Raw genomic sequence first — 13,268 nt, forward strand, 5'->3', positions numbered from 1 at the left:
ATGTTTAGCCAGAGTAGTGAGAGTAGTGAGAGTAGAGTAGCAGCACTGCAGGTGCCAGGCTCCTGCAGCGTGGCAGCCTTCATGGAGCACTATGAGTTCCTGAAGGTCATCGGGCGTGGTGGGTATGGCCAGGTGAGCCTAGCCCTCCATCGCCTCTCAGGGGCACAGGTGGCAGTGAAAGCCCTGGCACTGGAAGTGGAGAACATTCCGGCCTTCAACGAGCCCAAGATCATGATGAGTCTGGAGCACCCCAACGTGGTCCAGCTGTTTCACGTGATTGGCACCGAGAGCACCATCTACATGGTGATGGAGCACGTAGGTGGGGGACGACTGCTTGATCACATCACACGTGGCATGCAGGTGGAGGAGGTCCGGAGGGTTTTCAGGCAGATCGTGGGGGCCGTGGGCTACCTCCATGACAAGGGCATCGTGCACCGAGACCTCAAGCCAGAGAACATCATGCTGGATACCAGAGGCCAAGTCAAGCTGATCGACTTTGGTGCCGCCACGTGGTTCAGCGCTGGGGAGAAGCTGAGGCGGGTCTGGGGCACACTCCCATACCTTGCCCCTGAAGGTGTCTTGCGGCAAGAGTATGAGGGACCCCCGATGGACGTCTGGAGCCTGGGGGTCATCTTGTATTTTATGTTGACACGGAGCCTCCCATTTGACTCCACCTCCTCTGAGGACCTGCTGACGCGGATCACTCACGCCAGGTACCATGTCCCTGACTCAGTGCCTGTGGGAGCCCGAAGGCTCATCCACAGCATACTGACCGTGAAGCCCCCGAAGCGGCCCACAGTCAAGCAAATCTCTCGGCACCCATGGCTGAAGCAGGGTGGGGAGCGTGTACCCCAACAGTGTAGTGAGGCTCTTCCCAAACACCCAGACCCCCAAATAATGGCGCTCCTGGTTGACCATGGTCTCGATCCATACCAAACCTGGCTATCTCTGGCCAAGAGAAAGTTTGATGCGGGGATGGCCAACTACTTGATTCTGCAGCACCAGAAGAGCCAGGGGGGAGAGCGCCTGTACCCAGCGAAGCCTGTGCCTCGCAGGCTTCGGCTTTCCTCTTGTCCTGCCGGCCTTTCCCGGGGCCCTGTGCTCCCCACGAGGAGCACGAGTGAGCCTGCCCTTGGAGCCTTGCCCTTGCCCCATAAGCACCAGCTGCCTGAGGAAGCCAAACAGCCAGGGCAGGTGGGCATCAGAAGGGCCAGCCTGCCTGCTCCTCCTCTGGACTTGCAGCCTGCTGAGGCCCCGCCTCCTGACGAAGCCTCCCAGTCCAGCTCGCTCTCCTACTTGCCCAACCGCTGGAAGCGCCTGGTCAGGTTAGTAGAGACAGTCCGCAGCAGTTCCGCCCAAGATGTATCCCCAGAGCAACCCCGAGAACCCAGGAAGAGCTGGACCAGGAGGATCGCTAACTGTGTCCGAAGACTGTGCTGTTGCATGCCACGTGTCCGTGTCCGCAATAGAGTGTTTCCAAGGGTTCGCAGGAAAAGTGAGCCAGAGCCGGATCAGGAGACCTTTTCTGGCTCCGAGTTCGAAGTGGAGAGCTGAGCCACACAGGACCAGTGGCCAGCCTGCGATTCCTCTGCCCCCACCTGCCGAAGACACCAGACACTCTTCTGCCTGGGACACTTCACCCTGCCCTGCCCCCTTTCCCTTCTCCCGTTCTTCGGACATGTTTCTTGATACATTGATTTTTGGACAAATTGTATAATAAAATTTTTATTGCGAAATTTTTGAAAAATGCTCTGATTCAAATGAGGGTCTGCTCTCCAAGAAAAGAGGGTCCTCAGGGTGGGTCAGGTCCCACCAGCCATCATCTCCCAGGCCTGGACCACTGTGCCTCCCTCTACAGTGTAGACTCCCTTGCCCTTAGAATAGATGAGGACTCACTTGTCTTGAGCCAGTGTAGAACATTCACTTGCTTTCACCTAGTACAGACTGGCTTCTGTTGATCCAGTGTGCATGGAGTCTCTCCCATTGAGCCATTGTAGACATGACCTTTAGCTGGTGACCATGGTGACGAGGAATACCTCCAAGAAGGCATGGAAGACCTCAGTGTTCCAGGGCATCTTCATGATACTGTGTGTAGGGAAGGTAGGGAAGGAAGAGTTGGCCAGTACAGCAGTGGCTGGGTGCCTCAGAACCTGCCATGCAGCCGCCTCACTCAAAATTGTCATGACTGTTGCTATGGGACAGAGTACTCAGGATTTCAGGACTGGAGGGTCAGTTCATCCTATGGATGCAATTATCCATTAAGGCAAGGTGCACGTGGATTTACTCTTACCTTTGGATTCTATTACTAGGCTTGTCAATGGTGACAGCCTGGGCACCTTGTTTCTCTGACATGTCCATTGGTCTGGCACCAGGAGCTACACTGACACCAGCTTCCGGCTCTTGCCCTTTGTGGTCAGAAATGTATACTATGTGAAACTGTCATCTTTGTGTAGAGGTCTGTAATTGTCTTGTGGAGGGTCTGTTTGTTTCCACAGGAAGAACAGCTGCCGATTTGGATTCCAGTGAGATTAACCAAGGTCCTGACCCAGTGATTTTCTGGAGTCGGGGGGCCTGTTTGTGTGTTTCCACAGGGAGAACAGCTGCCAATTTGGATTCCAGAGAGATTAACTAAAGTGATTTCTACAGACCAAAAAGAAGACAATTTGGCTCATATCCATAACAGCTGATATCCAAAACTCCAATTTGGCTATCCTTACATCTGCTACAGAACCAGGATGCTTTATTCAATAGCTATTTTATTATTGCCCTTTCCCATATCATGAAGTTCTATTTTGTTTTTTGAGCTCATACAGACCTAGGTTAATATTTTGCTGATCAGTTCTTTTTTTTTGACTATAGAGTTTTGACTATAGACTTTTTAAACATTACAATGGAGATTTTACCTGTAAAAAGTCATAAGGCCTTTATATTATGTGTGCACACTTGTTTTTTGTGTTATATGTTTGAATGTATGTATGTCCATATATCATATATGATGAGCGCTCATGAAAAAATGGATCCAAATATTTTTTTTTATTCACGTGATTTAAATGGTTTAATTTAAATTGGGTAAAGAATTATTTTAATATGTAAAGAACTGTTTAATATGTAGAATTGTTTTAATATGCTAAGAATTGTTTTAATATGTAAACAAAAAAGGAGGTTAACAGATCTGTTTGTTTTCTTTCACCTTTCCTTTTCATTATATTTACTAATTCTCTTCAAGATAATGTAAATTGTTAAGAAAATTATTTTCTTTTAGTGCCTTCTGGAATGTTACACAATTTTTTCTTTAGCCATTATTGCCAAAATTCCTATCTGCATCACAGTGCCGGTGAAGACAATGTAAATTGTTAAGAAAATTGTTTTCTTTTAGTGCCTTCTGGAATGTTACATAATTTTTTCTTTAGCCATTATTGCCAGAATTCCTATCTTCATCCTAGTGCCAGTGAAGACAAAGATAAAACTAATCTACAGCTTCTGCAATGGCCATCACTGAACTGCTTGCAGAACTTGCCTAGACTGTGTCACTTGTATGCATTGTGAACTCACTTGTATGCATTGTGAACTATCTGTTGGTACATCAACTTGTGGTAGTGTTGGGGTATTTTTGCTAATAATGTCATCGGTGGTACAACTTTCCCCAAAGAAGCCGTCAATTGGCTTGGTATATCTTCCTCCATTTTGCTTGTCATGATCATTCAGCTAAAATTTGGGGGCCAACAGAAGTGAGGCAAAGATACCTCACCCCCTTGCTGGTACAAAGACCTCTCCACAGGTGTGGCTGTATACTGGACTGGTAGTCAATGACGGGTAAGATCCAATTACAATGGTATCAACCTAAGACAGGAGGCTGACGCCCTGAGGTCAGCTCATCTGAAGACGGGTAAGGACCATATGTAGTATTGGACAACCTAAGGCAGGCATGGTCCCTAAGCCACATGCTTGTTGTTTAAACAGAGAGGGGGAGATGTTGAGAGCCACAGCCAAAGGGGCCCCAGCAAACTTCCAGCTGCTGGCTGATGATTGGCTCACAGCGGCCCCAGCAACATCTAGCTGATTGGCTCCTCTATGGTGATGTTCATTGGGCTGTTTCCCTGCCCTTCAGACTGCCGGCTGATGATTGGCTCACAGCAGCCCCAGCAACATCTAGCTGATTGGCTCCTCCATGGAGCTGCTCATTGGGGAACTTCTTTGGCTCCGCCCATGCAACCCAGCCAATCGGCCTCAAGAGCAGGAGGATTGTGGGAGTTTGGTGTGGGTGAGAGGCTTGTGGAAGCCGGTGGTGGCAGTTGGGCTCTGAGGGTTTTTTCTTGAGGAGCTGTTTTGTTTGGCGTTTGTAGTTCTAAAAATAAAGTTAGTTTCTTTTGACAAGTGGCTCCTGAATTGTGCCCAGCCAGACTGCGGCATTAAGGGGTTTCTGTACTTTCATTTTTTTTTAAAGAGAGAGAGAGAGAGAAGAGAGAGAGATAGAATTTTTTAATATTTATTTTTCAGATTTTGGTGGATACAACATCTTTATTTTTATGTGGTGCTGAGGTTTGAACCCAGCACCCCACGCATACCAGGCGAGGGTGTTACTGCTTAAGCCACATCCCCAGCCCAACTTTCATTTTTTTACTCATTCATTTACACTGGGCCTTTCAAATTTTGTAGCCAAACTTGCTTTGGCTCCAGGCATCTCAAGTTCCAGTCCTAGAACATCTACTTCCAAAGTCTCTATCCATCTCTTCCCCTTCCTTTTTCTTTCTTTCTACTGTATTTGTAATCACTTCTTTACATAGACGACTGTAATCGTGGAATAAGGAAGTAGTTCCCAACATAATACCTATATTAGTTACACTTTTTCTATATTATACCCCTTATTATCTTCTTTCCTATACCATAACTCGCACCGATTCCTTTATTCAGTGAAAAAATCAATATGGTTTGCCTAATTATCTACAATCCTCTTGATTTGACTTCATTTGACCTTGGAAATAATTTCTCTCACTATTTCTCTTTATGATATCCATGGTCCAATCACTCACACCCATTGTTCTTCAAACTTGCCAGTCTTTTTTCAATTCTAACTGCTAAACTCTGCATATTATATATGCTTCAAAGTCAAGGGAATAAATGCATTGATGAATAAATAACTAGAACCTTGCTTTAGCAAAAATGCTGTGAAGAGTCTTAATATGCGTAAATTATCTCCAAAAGAACTGAAAGAAATTAACCCAACTTTTAACTATAAGTTCACCAAGCATAGAACAAGCAATCTTTGTAGTGGGTTAATTGCCACAAAAGGTAACATGATCATAGTTGAACAACTTTCACTGATTGGGTTCAGTTTTTTTTTTTTTTTAATTTCAAGCTGAGTGTCTTTTGTTTTACAGTTCCTCAAAATAGAAAAGGCAAACTGCATTTGAATATGTCCACTAGAATGCTTAAACTGTAATCAGCTCTAATAGAACTTGCATTTATCGCTTCTATGTGGTAATTTTCAAAATCTCTATTGTCAATCTTGGTCATCCTGCTAGATTCTAGTCTATGGTTTCATCTGTTTTTCTCACTATTGTGAAATGTCTCAAACCTATGAAAGAAATAAAGAAAAATTCCTAAGAGAATTTAAAGAAAAGAGTTGATGTGATCAAGGACTATTTATGGAGAAATGATGTCTGAGGTCTAAAGAGTGGGTAAGATTTTAAGACGGCAATATGAGAGAGAAAAAAAACAAGCTAGCAACTGAGATTTGTTATAGTCTGGTTCATGGCCAGTGGTCCAGTCTTTTTAGATGGCTAAGTGTGTATTCAAGGGGAGTCAATACCCAGACAAGCATATGAAATGAATAAATCATGGAAGAACCTATATGTCATACTTAGGAGTCCATTATTTTTTCTGCCTTCCTGGTAAGACTTGGAAAAAATTGAGCACAGTGATGCCTTAATCAGAAAGTTTTTGTTTTGTTTTGATTTTTTTATAAAGAGATTTTCTGATGAAGGTATGGAGGGTGAATTGGAGAGAGGAGGAAGATAGAGTGCCCCTATATACTTACTGGTGATTTAATTTTCAAAGCTCTGTTATTACTTTGAAGTTCACCACTATTTTCTTACTAAAACACCACAGGTGGCATCATTTTGAAGAGAGAACTTTAACAGAAGGCTTATAATTTTACAAGCAGATGCAGCATGTTACAAAATCAAAATGAATGACTGTGATTGGAACATGAAATTAGTGATAGGAAAATATTCAGACAATCCAGTGACTCCCTAAATATGGGCTTTCAAAAAAAAAAAGACTTCTGGAGATTATTTGTCTAGGTTCTTAGGACCTCTGTACTAAACTCTACCATAATCTATTCAAGATAGTTGCAATGACACCACATTCAGAATGGGAGAGTATCTAGAATACAAATGGCAGAAGCTATCCATCAGTGAAGGTGAATGAGCTCATAATGGGAAGAGAAAGCACGAGGACAGCTACACCCTTTGTTTATATTTTACTCTCTTACTTCTGGCTAGAGGACAGATTAATCAGTCAGTGTTTGGTTTGGAAAAACTAAACTGCTTTGGTGTTCCAAGTAATAAGAGAGTCATTGCAGGTGGTTTCAAAGCCTCTCAAAGACCTAAAGTTATAACACTTAGGAGGACCAACAGCAGGTCCTAGTTTTACAGCTAATTTTCAAGGAGTCAGGAAATTACTGTGCTGCCAGGTCAGGATTTGAAAGAAACACTGAGGGGTCACAGCTGCCTCTACCACTGAGCTACATGGTTAGTATGGGAGTATCTGGGAGGTTTTTTGTTTTTTGTTTTTAAACAAATCTTAAGATCTGATGGGGCTGCACCTGCGACTGCCTGCTACTTCTGAAAGAGACTGATGGGTTTTGGGTCCGTTCTGCTTTCATTTTATGCAACTTCTTGCTAAAGGTTCTGCAAATATGTTTCCAGGCTTCAGTCCCTGCAATATTGGAGGGAATATAAAGGGGCGTGAGGTTAATGCTAGTTTAAAAGCATGATCTATGTATAGCTACCCTCCAAAATCAGGCTAGTGAGGAATGATGATCTTTGACTGCAGGGTATCATATATAATAGTGTTTCAGAATTGTTTGTTGAACCAGGGCATGTTAGCTGACAGTCATGTCTATTTTATAGCAACACAGACAGAAGACAAAATAGGAAAGAGTTTCCCTGAAATGCCTTTTTAACACAAAGCATTTAGTAGCAAGCCAGAAGTTTTATTGTCTAATATTCAATTTCACAAGCATTAAGAATTCTTCTCTCATTAAGATGTAAGCATGCACAAATGGGACCATATTAAGATGTCCTATCTAGGTGAATATTTATTTCTTCAACTAATTTATAATGTGCATTTACTATCCCCAGACATAAAGGAAAATGGAAATAGAAACCATAATTTCACTGGCTATGCTATGTGAATATAGTATTATTGACCTAAACATTTTTCTGTTTTTCAACATTTAATTCTCATTTATCCTTTATTATAAATACAATTCTATACATAAATATCTTTCTGATGATTACTTAATGCCTTGATTGATTTTTTTATTGAAAGGGACTAAAATTCTCTCATAAAAGAGAGATTTCATGTGTAACAGGACCTAGTATAAATTTTTCATGAAAGCTAAGAGATACCTTCATGAAAGATGGAAACACTGTTCCAAGCACTGTGCTAGAAATGTGGTGGAGAATAAATGGCACATACCCCTTTTCTCCCCAGAGCTGTCAGGTTGGCCTTTGAATTGTCATTTTTTTCCTACTTGTGCTTATTTAATGCATCTGTGGCCTGGTCTTTTCTGACTTCTTTGGGGCTTCACTCCAATTATATACTCCCCACCACTTGGTTTCCTTTGCATTTCCTTACAATTTGTCTCTGATACATCTATGAGCAAGATCAAAAATTTCCATTGTGAAATAGCAATCCCTTCCCAGACATTATAACCGCTTATAAACCCTCTTCCATTCTCTCTTTCCTCAGCTAAGCCTAAATTCTTCTGCTGACAGTTCCTACTCACTCATCTCCCACTGACTATCGAATCTGTAGCAATCAACTTTAAATAGATAATATTCCAGTGGAACTACACTGGTAAAGATAGCACATAACTTCAATAATCTCAGATCTCAAAGAACAGTTTTTAATCACTGTCTTTCTGGATCTCTCTGATATATTTGGCTGGGTATATTAAAACACTCTCTTCTTTTGAATGACAACAATATTTTATGGTTTTTCCTGCTTAGGCTCTGATTATTCCTTGTCATTCTCTTTTTGTGACTCTTGTTTTATTTCCTTCTCCTTAAAACTGCCTTTCTCAGCTTTATCCAGGTCACTGTCACCTAATATGATTGAGATAAACTTCAAGGTATTAATATTTATCGTAAAATTTTAATGTACAGTTTTGCATACCTGTGCATGATTTCTAGGGAGAAGTTTGATAGCTTTCATTATAGTCTCAAAGTGGCTTATCAAAAGCTTTTGAAAATCTGTGGAATGTTAGACTACATATTATCAATCAGTTCTTACAATTTTTTGGTGATCTTCAAAATCCGGCCAAATTCTACTATGAACTTTAGGCTTATTTGATACTGTTCATTTTGCCAGTAATGTGTTCCTTACTCTTATAATTTTCTAGGAATTCATACCCCACACCCTTTAATCTTTTAATTCCTGCTTATTTTCCATGGCCCAAATATCCTCTCTAAAAAATCTTTTTTTTCCTGTTTTTCTTTTTTTTTCTCTTTATTTAATTTTTAAATTTTTTTTTAATTTTTATTTTTATTGGTTGTTCACAACATTACACAGCTCTTGACATATCATATTTCATACATTAGATTGAAGTGGGTTATGAACTCCCAATTTTACCCCAAATGCAGATTGCAGAATCACATCGGTTACACATCCACAATTTTACACAATGCCCTATTAGTAATTGTTGTATTCTGCTACCTTTCCTATCTCCTTCTATCCCCCCTCCCCTTCCCTCACATCTTCTTTATTAATCTAAATATATCTTTACTGTTAGCATACCATGAAGTCAACATGAAACAATGAGTTCCTGAACTTCCTAATGCTGAACATCAAAACTATCCCTAGGCCTGCATGGTGACAAGAATGCTAAGATGGACACATTCTTTGGCTAAGCACAGCCTAGCTAAATGTACACATATTACCTGACTTTTGTTTCTATAAGTATAATTACTTTTGTGGGATGCGGAGAAGCAAAATAGCTGTTTCTTTTTAGTTTGATTAAACTGCATGTAATTCATTTTCTTTTCCCCACTATTTGCCTATTTCTTATGGGAATGGGTGACTGAGACCAGCCAGGCAGGAGCCAGGCAGTTTCCCTGGCCTGGTTGCTGGTAAAAAGTGGAGACCCCTTTTCTTCTTTTGGTAGTGGGGACTGACTCCAAGTGTGCTTAACCTTTGAGCCACATTTCCAGCCCTTTTATTTTTTATTTTGAGACAGGGTCTCACTAGGTTTCTTAGGGCCTTGCTAAATTGCAGAGGCTGGCTTTGAACTTTTAATCCTCTTATCTCAGTCCCCCAAACTGCTGGGATTAAAGGTGTGAGCCATTATGCCCAGCAAGATGGAGATTCTTGCTAGACTATAATGCTGCCCATGGACAGCCCATCCTGCAGCAGAAGAACTGGTGAGGAATGTCCCACAGCTGCAAAGATTCATTTTGTTTCAGAATTCTCCTTCATTTCCTTTTAACCAGAGCTGACTAACCTTTGTTGCTTTTGAATGGAAAAATGAATTTTTAGAAATCTGTTGCCCTCAGTCTTGCCATCAGTGCATGCTGACCCTTGTTCTTCCTTTCCTGTCATCTTGGGTTATGTAGCCAATTCGGGGTTTCTCTGAAGCCAATTTGGAGTTTTTTTCTTAAACTGTCATTTGATAGAAAATATGGCCTTGTCTTTGACAGAGGTTATTTGTTTGATGGTGCCAATTTGGTTGTTAGAGACACTAAAAGACATAGAGAACTAGGGGTTTGTTTGAGACATCTTTGCTGTGAAAATACAAAGTGCTAGTTCTATCTCACAGCTTCTTAAAGAAGTTTTGATTACCACCTGGCGTGCGCGCGCTCACACACACACACACACACACACACACAAATGAAAGTGAATAAGATACAATAGGTAGTAAAATGGTCAGGGAGTCAGAATAATGGGCTCCAGTTAAAGTGTTTGTTTTTGTTAAAGACCATTTCAAAAAAATGATCTGTAGAAATATTCCAAATATTCCAGCCAAGCTTTTATCCTGCAGTGGCCAGAAAATGGCAATTAGGTCAGTCCCCAATAAAGGTTAGAAGAAAGTTCAAAATCAAGGGCTAAAAGGGCATAATGAATTAGAGGGTCACAGCTCAAGCCAATAGCCTTGGAACTTTTCTAATACCTGTTTTTTTTTTTTTAAATTTTATTTTTTAAACACACGACAGTGGAAGGCATTACAATTCTTATTACACATATAGAACACAATTTTTCATATCTTTGTATATAAAGTGTGTTCACGCCAATTCATGCCTTTACACATTTTACACATGTACTTTGGGTTTTTTTTTTTTTTTTTGCGTTACAATTCTTATTACACACATATCCCTGTTTAACATGGATTTTTATTAAAGCCTTAACCTGGTAACTATATTAACACCTGGACTATCACACCTAAATGGTAACTTGCTATAATGTCCCCTCTCGCCTTATGGGAGATCTATCTGTTCTCAGTTAAATAAATCCTACTCCTTCTGCTCTTGCCTTTTGCTGTTGTCCATGGATTCCATTCTTTGGATTTGTGAAACAGAATGGAAAAGAAACTGTCGGTGAGCTGCTAGGATCCTTCATTAAGAGCTGCAACATGCTATTTGACAGTAGTGGGAGGAGAATTCCGTTTTGTCAGCTATGGCCCTAGGAGCTGCTGCCTGCAGTGATTAGCTGCTAACACTAAAACTGGCTTTCTGGGTTACAGAGGCCTGCACCTTACTCAGACCCCACCTGCCTGCAGAAGCGGCGAATTGAGTTTTACCTCCAACTCTGGTTTCAAAAGTGCACTCTGATTTAATAAAATTGCTTTATATGTTTGTTAACTTGACAGTTAGTTGGCTTAACAGGGTAAACTCTGATGTCTGTAGAACCAGATTTATATACACAAGATATAAAATTTCTTTTCAGAAATATGTTTAGAACATACCCTGTTTTGTGGTTGAAAAGAACTCTGGGCAGCTTGTCTGAGAAGGTGCCCATAAGAACATGTCCATCTCCACACTCTGAGCTGTTCCCTTAACCATTGGTATTTGGGGATTTCTGAATCTCTGACCCACTGTTCATACAGTGGGAAAAGATTCTTAAAAGCAGCACAGTTTTTAAAGAAATATTTTTTTTTAGTTGTAGATGGACACGATACTTTATTTTGTTTGTTTATTTTTATGTGGTGCTGGGGATAGAACCCAGTACCTCACACATCCTAGGAAAGCACTATAGCACTGAGCCACAATGCGGCCCACATTTTTTTTTTAATCCAAAACATTTTCAAACATGACTCTTGCTTCAGTCATCAGAGGATCCTCTAATAATAAAAAAAAGATAAAATTTATCCATAATCACTTTGTTTTGAGCTCGTGAATTTTTATGCGAATCCTCTTTCTGATTCTTTGAATTAAAGTTGCATATTTTTCTTTTGTCCAATTAAAAGCTTTTGGTTTTCTTTATCAATCTGAGCTTTTATTCTCTGATGAGAATAACTGGTTATTCAGTTTGCTGGTCTAAATCTTTGGGATGTAAATTTTCTGGTTGGTCTTAACTGTGAGTTTTACCTTTAGAAATCCACATTTAAGATTTAAGGACTACTGAAGGCTATATTAGATCAACAATCTGACATTTAAAATTAGTAAATAGTAAATTAAATCTTGAATTTTTTTGTGTGTGCCTATATGCTTATATTTATATATTATTTTCTTACATGGTAACAAATTGGCTTATAGATAAACACATAATGTGAAAGCTTCTAAATTAGCCCATATATTTTTTGATTCATGTGACTTCAGTAAATCTATGACAAATAAATTAATTTAAACATGTTGATAATAAGGACATCTTTAAAATTTGATAACATGTTTTGTTTTTTTTCCTGGCCTGATAACCAACTGAAATATTGAGAAATAAGCCAACACTAAAAAACCAAAAGCCAAATGTTTTCTCTAATATGTAGATGCTAATTCACAATGGGGGTGTGGGTTAGGGAAGAATAGAGTTACTTTAGGTAGAGGGGAATGAAGGGAGGGGAGGGAGTATGGGGGTAGAAAGGATAGTAGAATAAATCAGACAGTATTACTCTATGTACATATAGAATAATATAACTATATGACCAGTGTGATTCTACATCATGTAAAACCAGAAGAATGAGAAATTATACTCCATTATATCTGATGTATCAAAGTGCATTCTGTCCTGTATAGCTAATTAAAACACATAAAATTGTTTTTTAGAAGTAATATTCAATGTTTATTATGTATAGCAACTTTTTAGGATTTTGCAAAAAATAACTTAAAAGTGCTATTTTTAGTTAACAGTCTTTAGATTACTTTGATTTCCAGAGGTAAATATGTAAGTATTAAATCAGGACAGAAATTTATGAATGTTCAATCAGTTTTTAGGAAAACCTTCTGTTTTTTTGCTACAAAAGTCCCTTAATAAAGGCTTTTCCAAATAGATCGATCGTTACCAAATGTTTATTTTATCACAGCATCAACAGTCTATGATAAAAACTGAAACTGCTTACCTGCTTCTTTATAATAGATACACTATTGTTATTTTCCTGTCAATTCTTTGCTTAGATTGGATTCTTGAATATTTTTAAATAATTTCATTTTTATAGAAGAACTTTTGTTCAGAGACAGAAATCATATATTTTTCACATCTCAAATACATCTTGTAAATAAATATGTAATTCTTATACACATATGTGACATTCATGGATGGTCAAAATATTAATTGTTCAATAGATTTGGAAATTCATAAGTGAGCCTATGCACCAGTCTAGCTAATGTCTAGACTGAGTTAGGACTAAGTTCTAAAAGGTTTATAATCACCATTTACAACACATGGACCGAATTCCTCAACTCAAGGAATTATTTTTATTTGACATTTCTTTCTTTGTTCCATGTCTAAGATAAACCAAAGGAAATAACAGATGATTACAAAATGCTAATAGCCTATGGTTTCTGGTTAATGATTTCTGGAATGGTATCTTATAATGATGAGCTAAAAATAGTGGG

General features: G+C 39.7%; 1 protein-coding gene across 1 annotated transcript; it reads left to right on the plus strand.

Annotated features, from left to right (window-relative positions):
• On the plus strand, positions 1-1,554 carry LOC144365129 (sperm motility kinase 2B-like). The gene has a single exon (XM_078015940.1). It carries the CDS (start codon positions 1-3, stop codon positions 1,552-1,554), a length of 1,554 nt encoding a protein of 517 aa, XP_077872066.1.
• Positions 1,555-13,268: the final 11,714 nt, after the last annotated feature.

Source organism: Ictidomys tridecemlineatus, chromosome 6 (genome assembly GCF_052094955.1).
Source record: "Ictidomys tridecemlineatus isolate mIctTri1 chromosome 6, mIctTri1.hap1, whole genome shotgun sequence".
Taxonomy (NCBI): domain Eukaryota; kingdom Metazoa; phylum Chordata; class Mammalia; order Rodentia; family Sciuridae; genus Ictidomys; species Ictidomys tridecemlineatus.

Excerpts from the sequence above, each read along its gene's own strand:
- LOC144365129 (XM_078015940.1), top strand. The coding sequence starts at position 1 with ATGTTTAGCCAGAGTAGTGAGAGTAGTGAGAGTAGAGTAGCAGCACTG.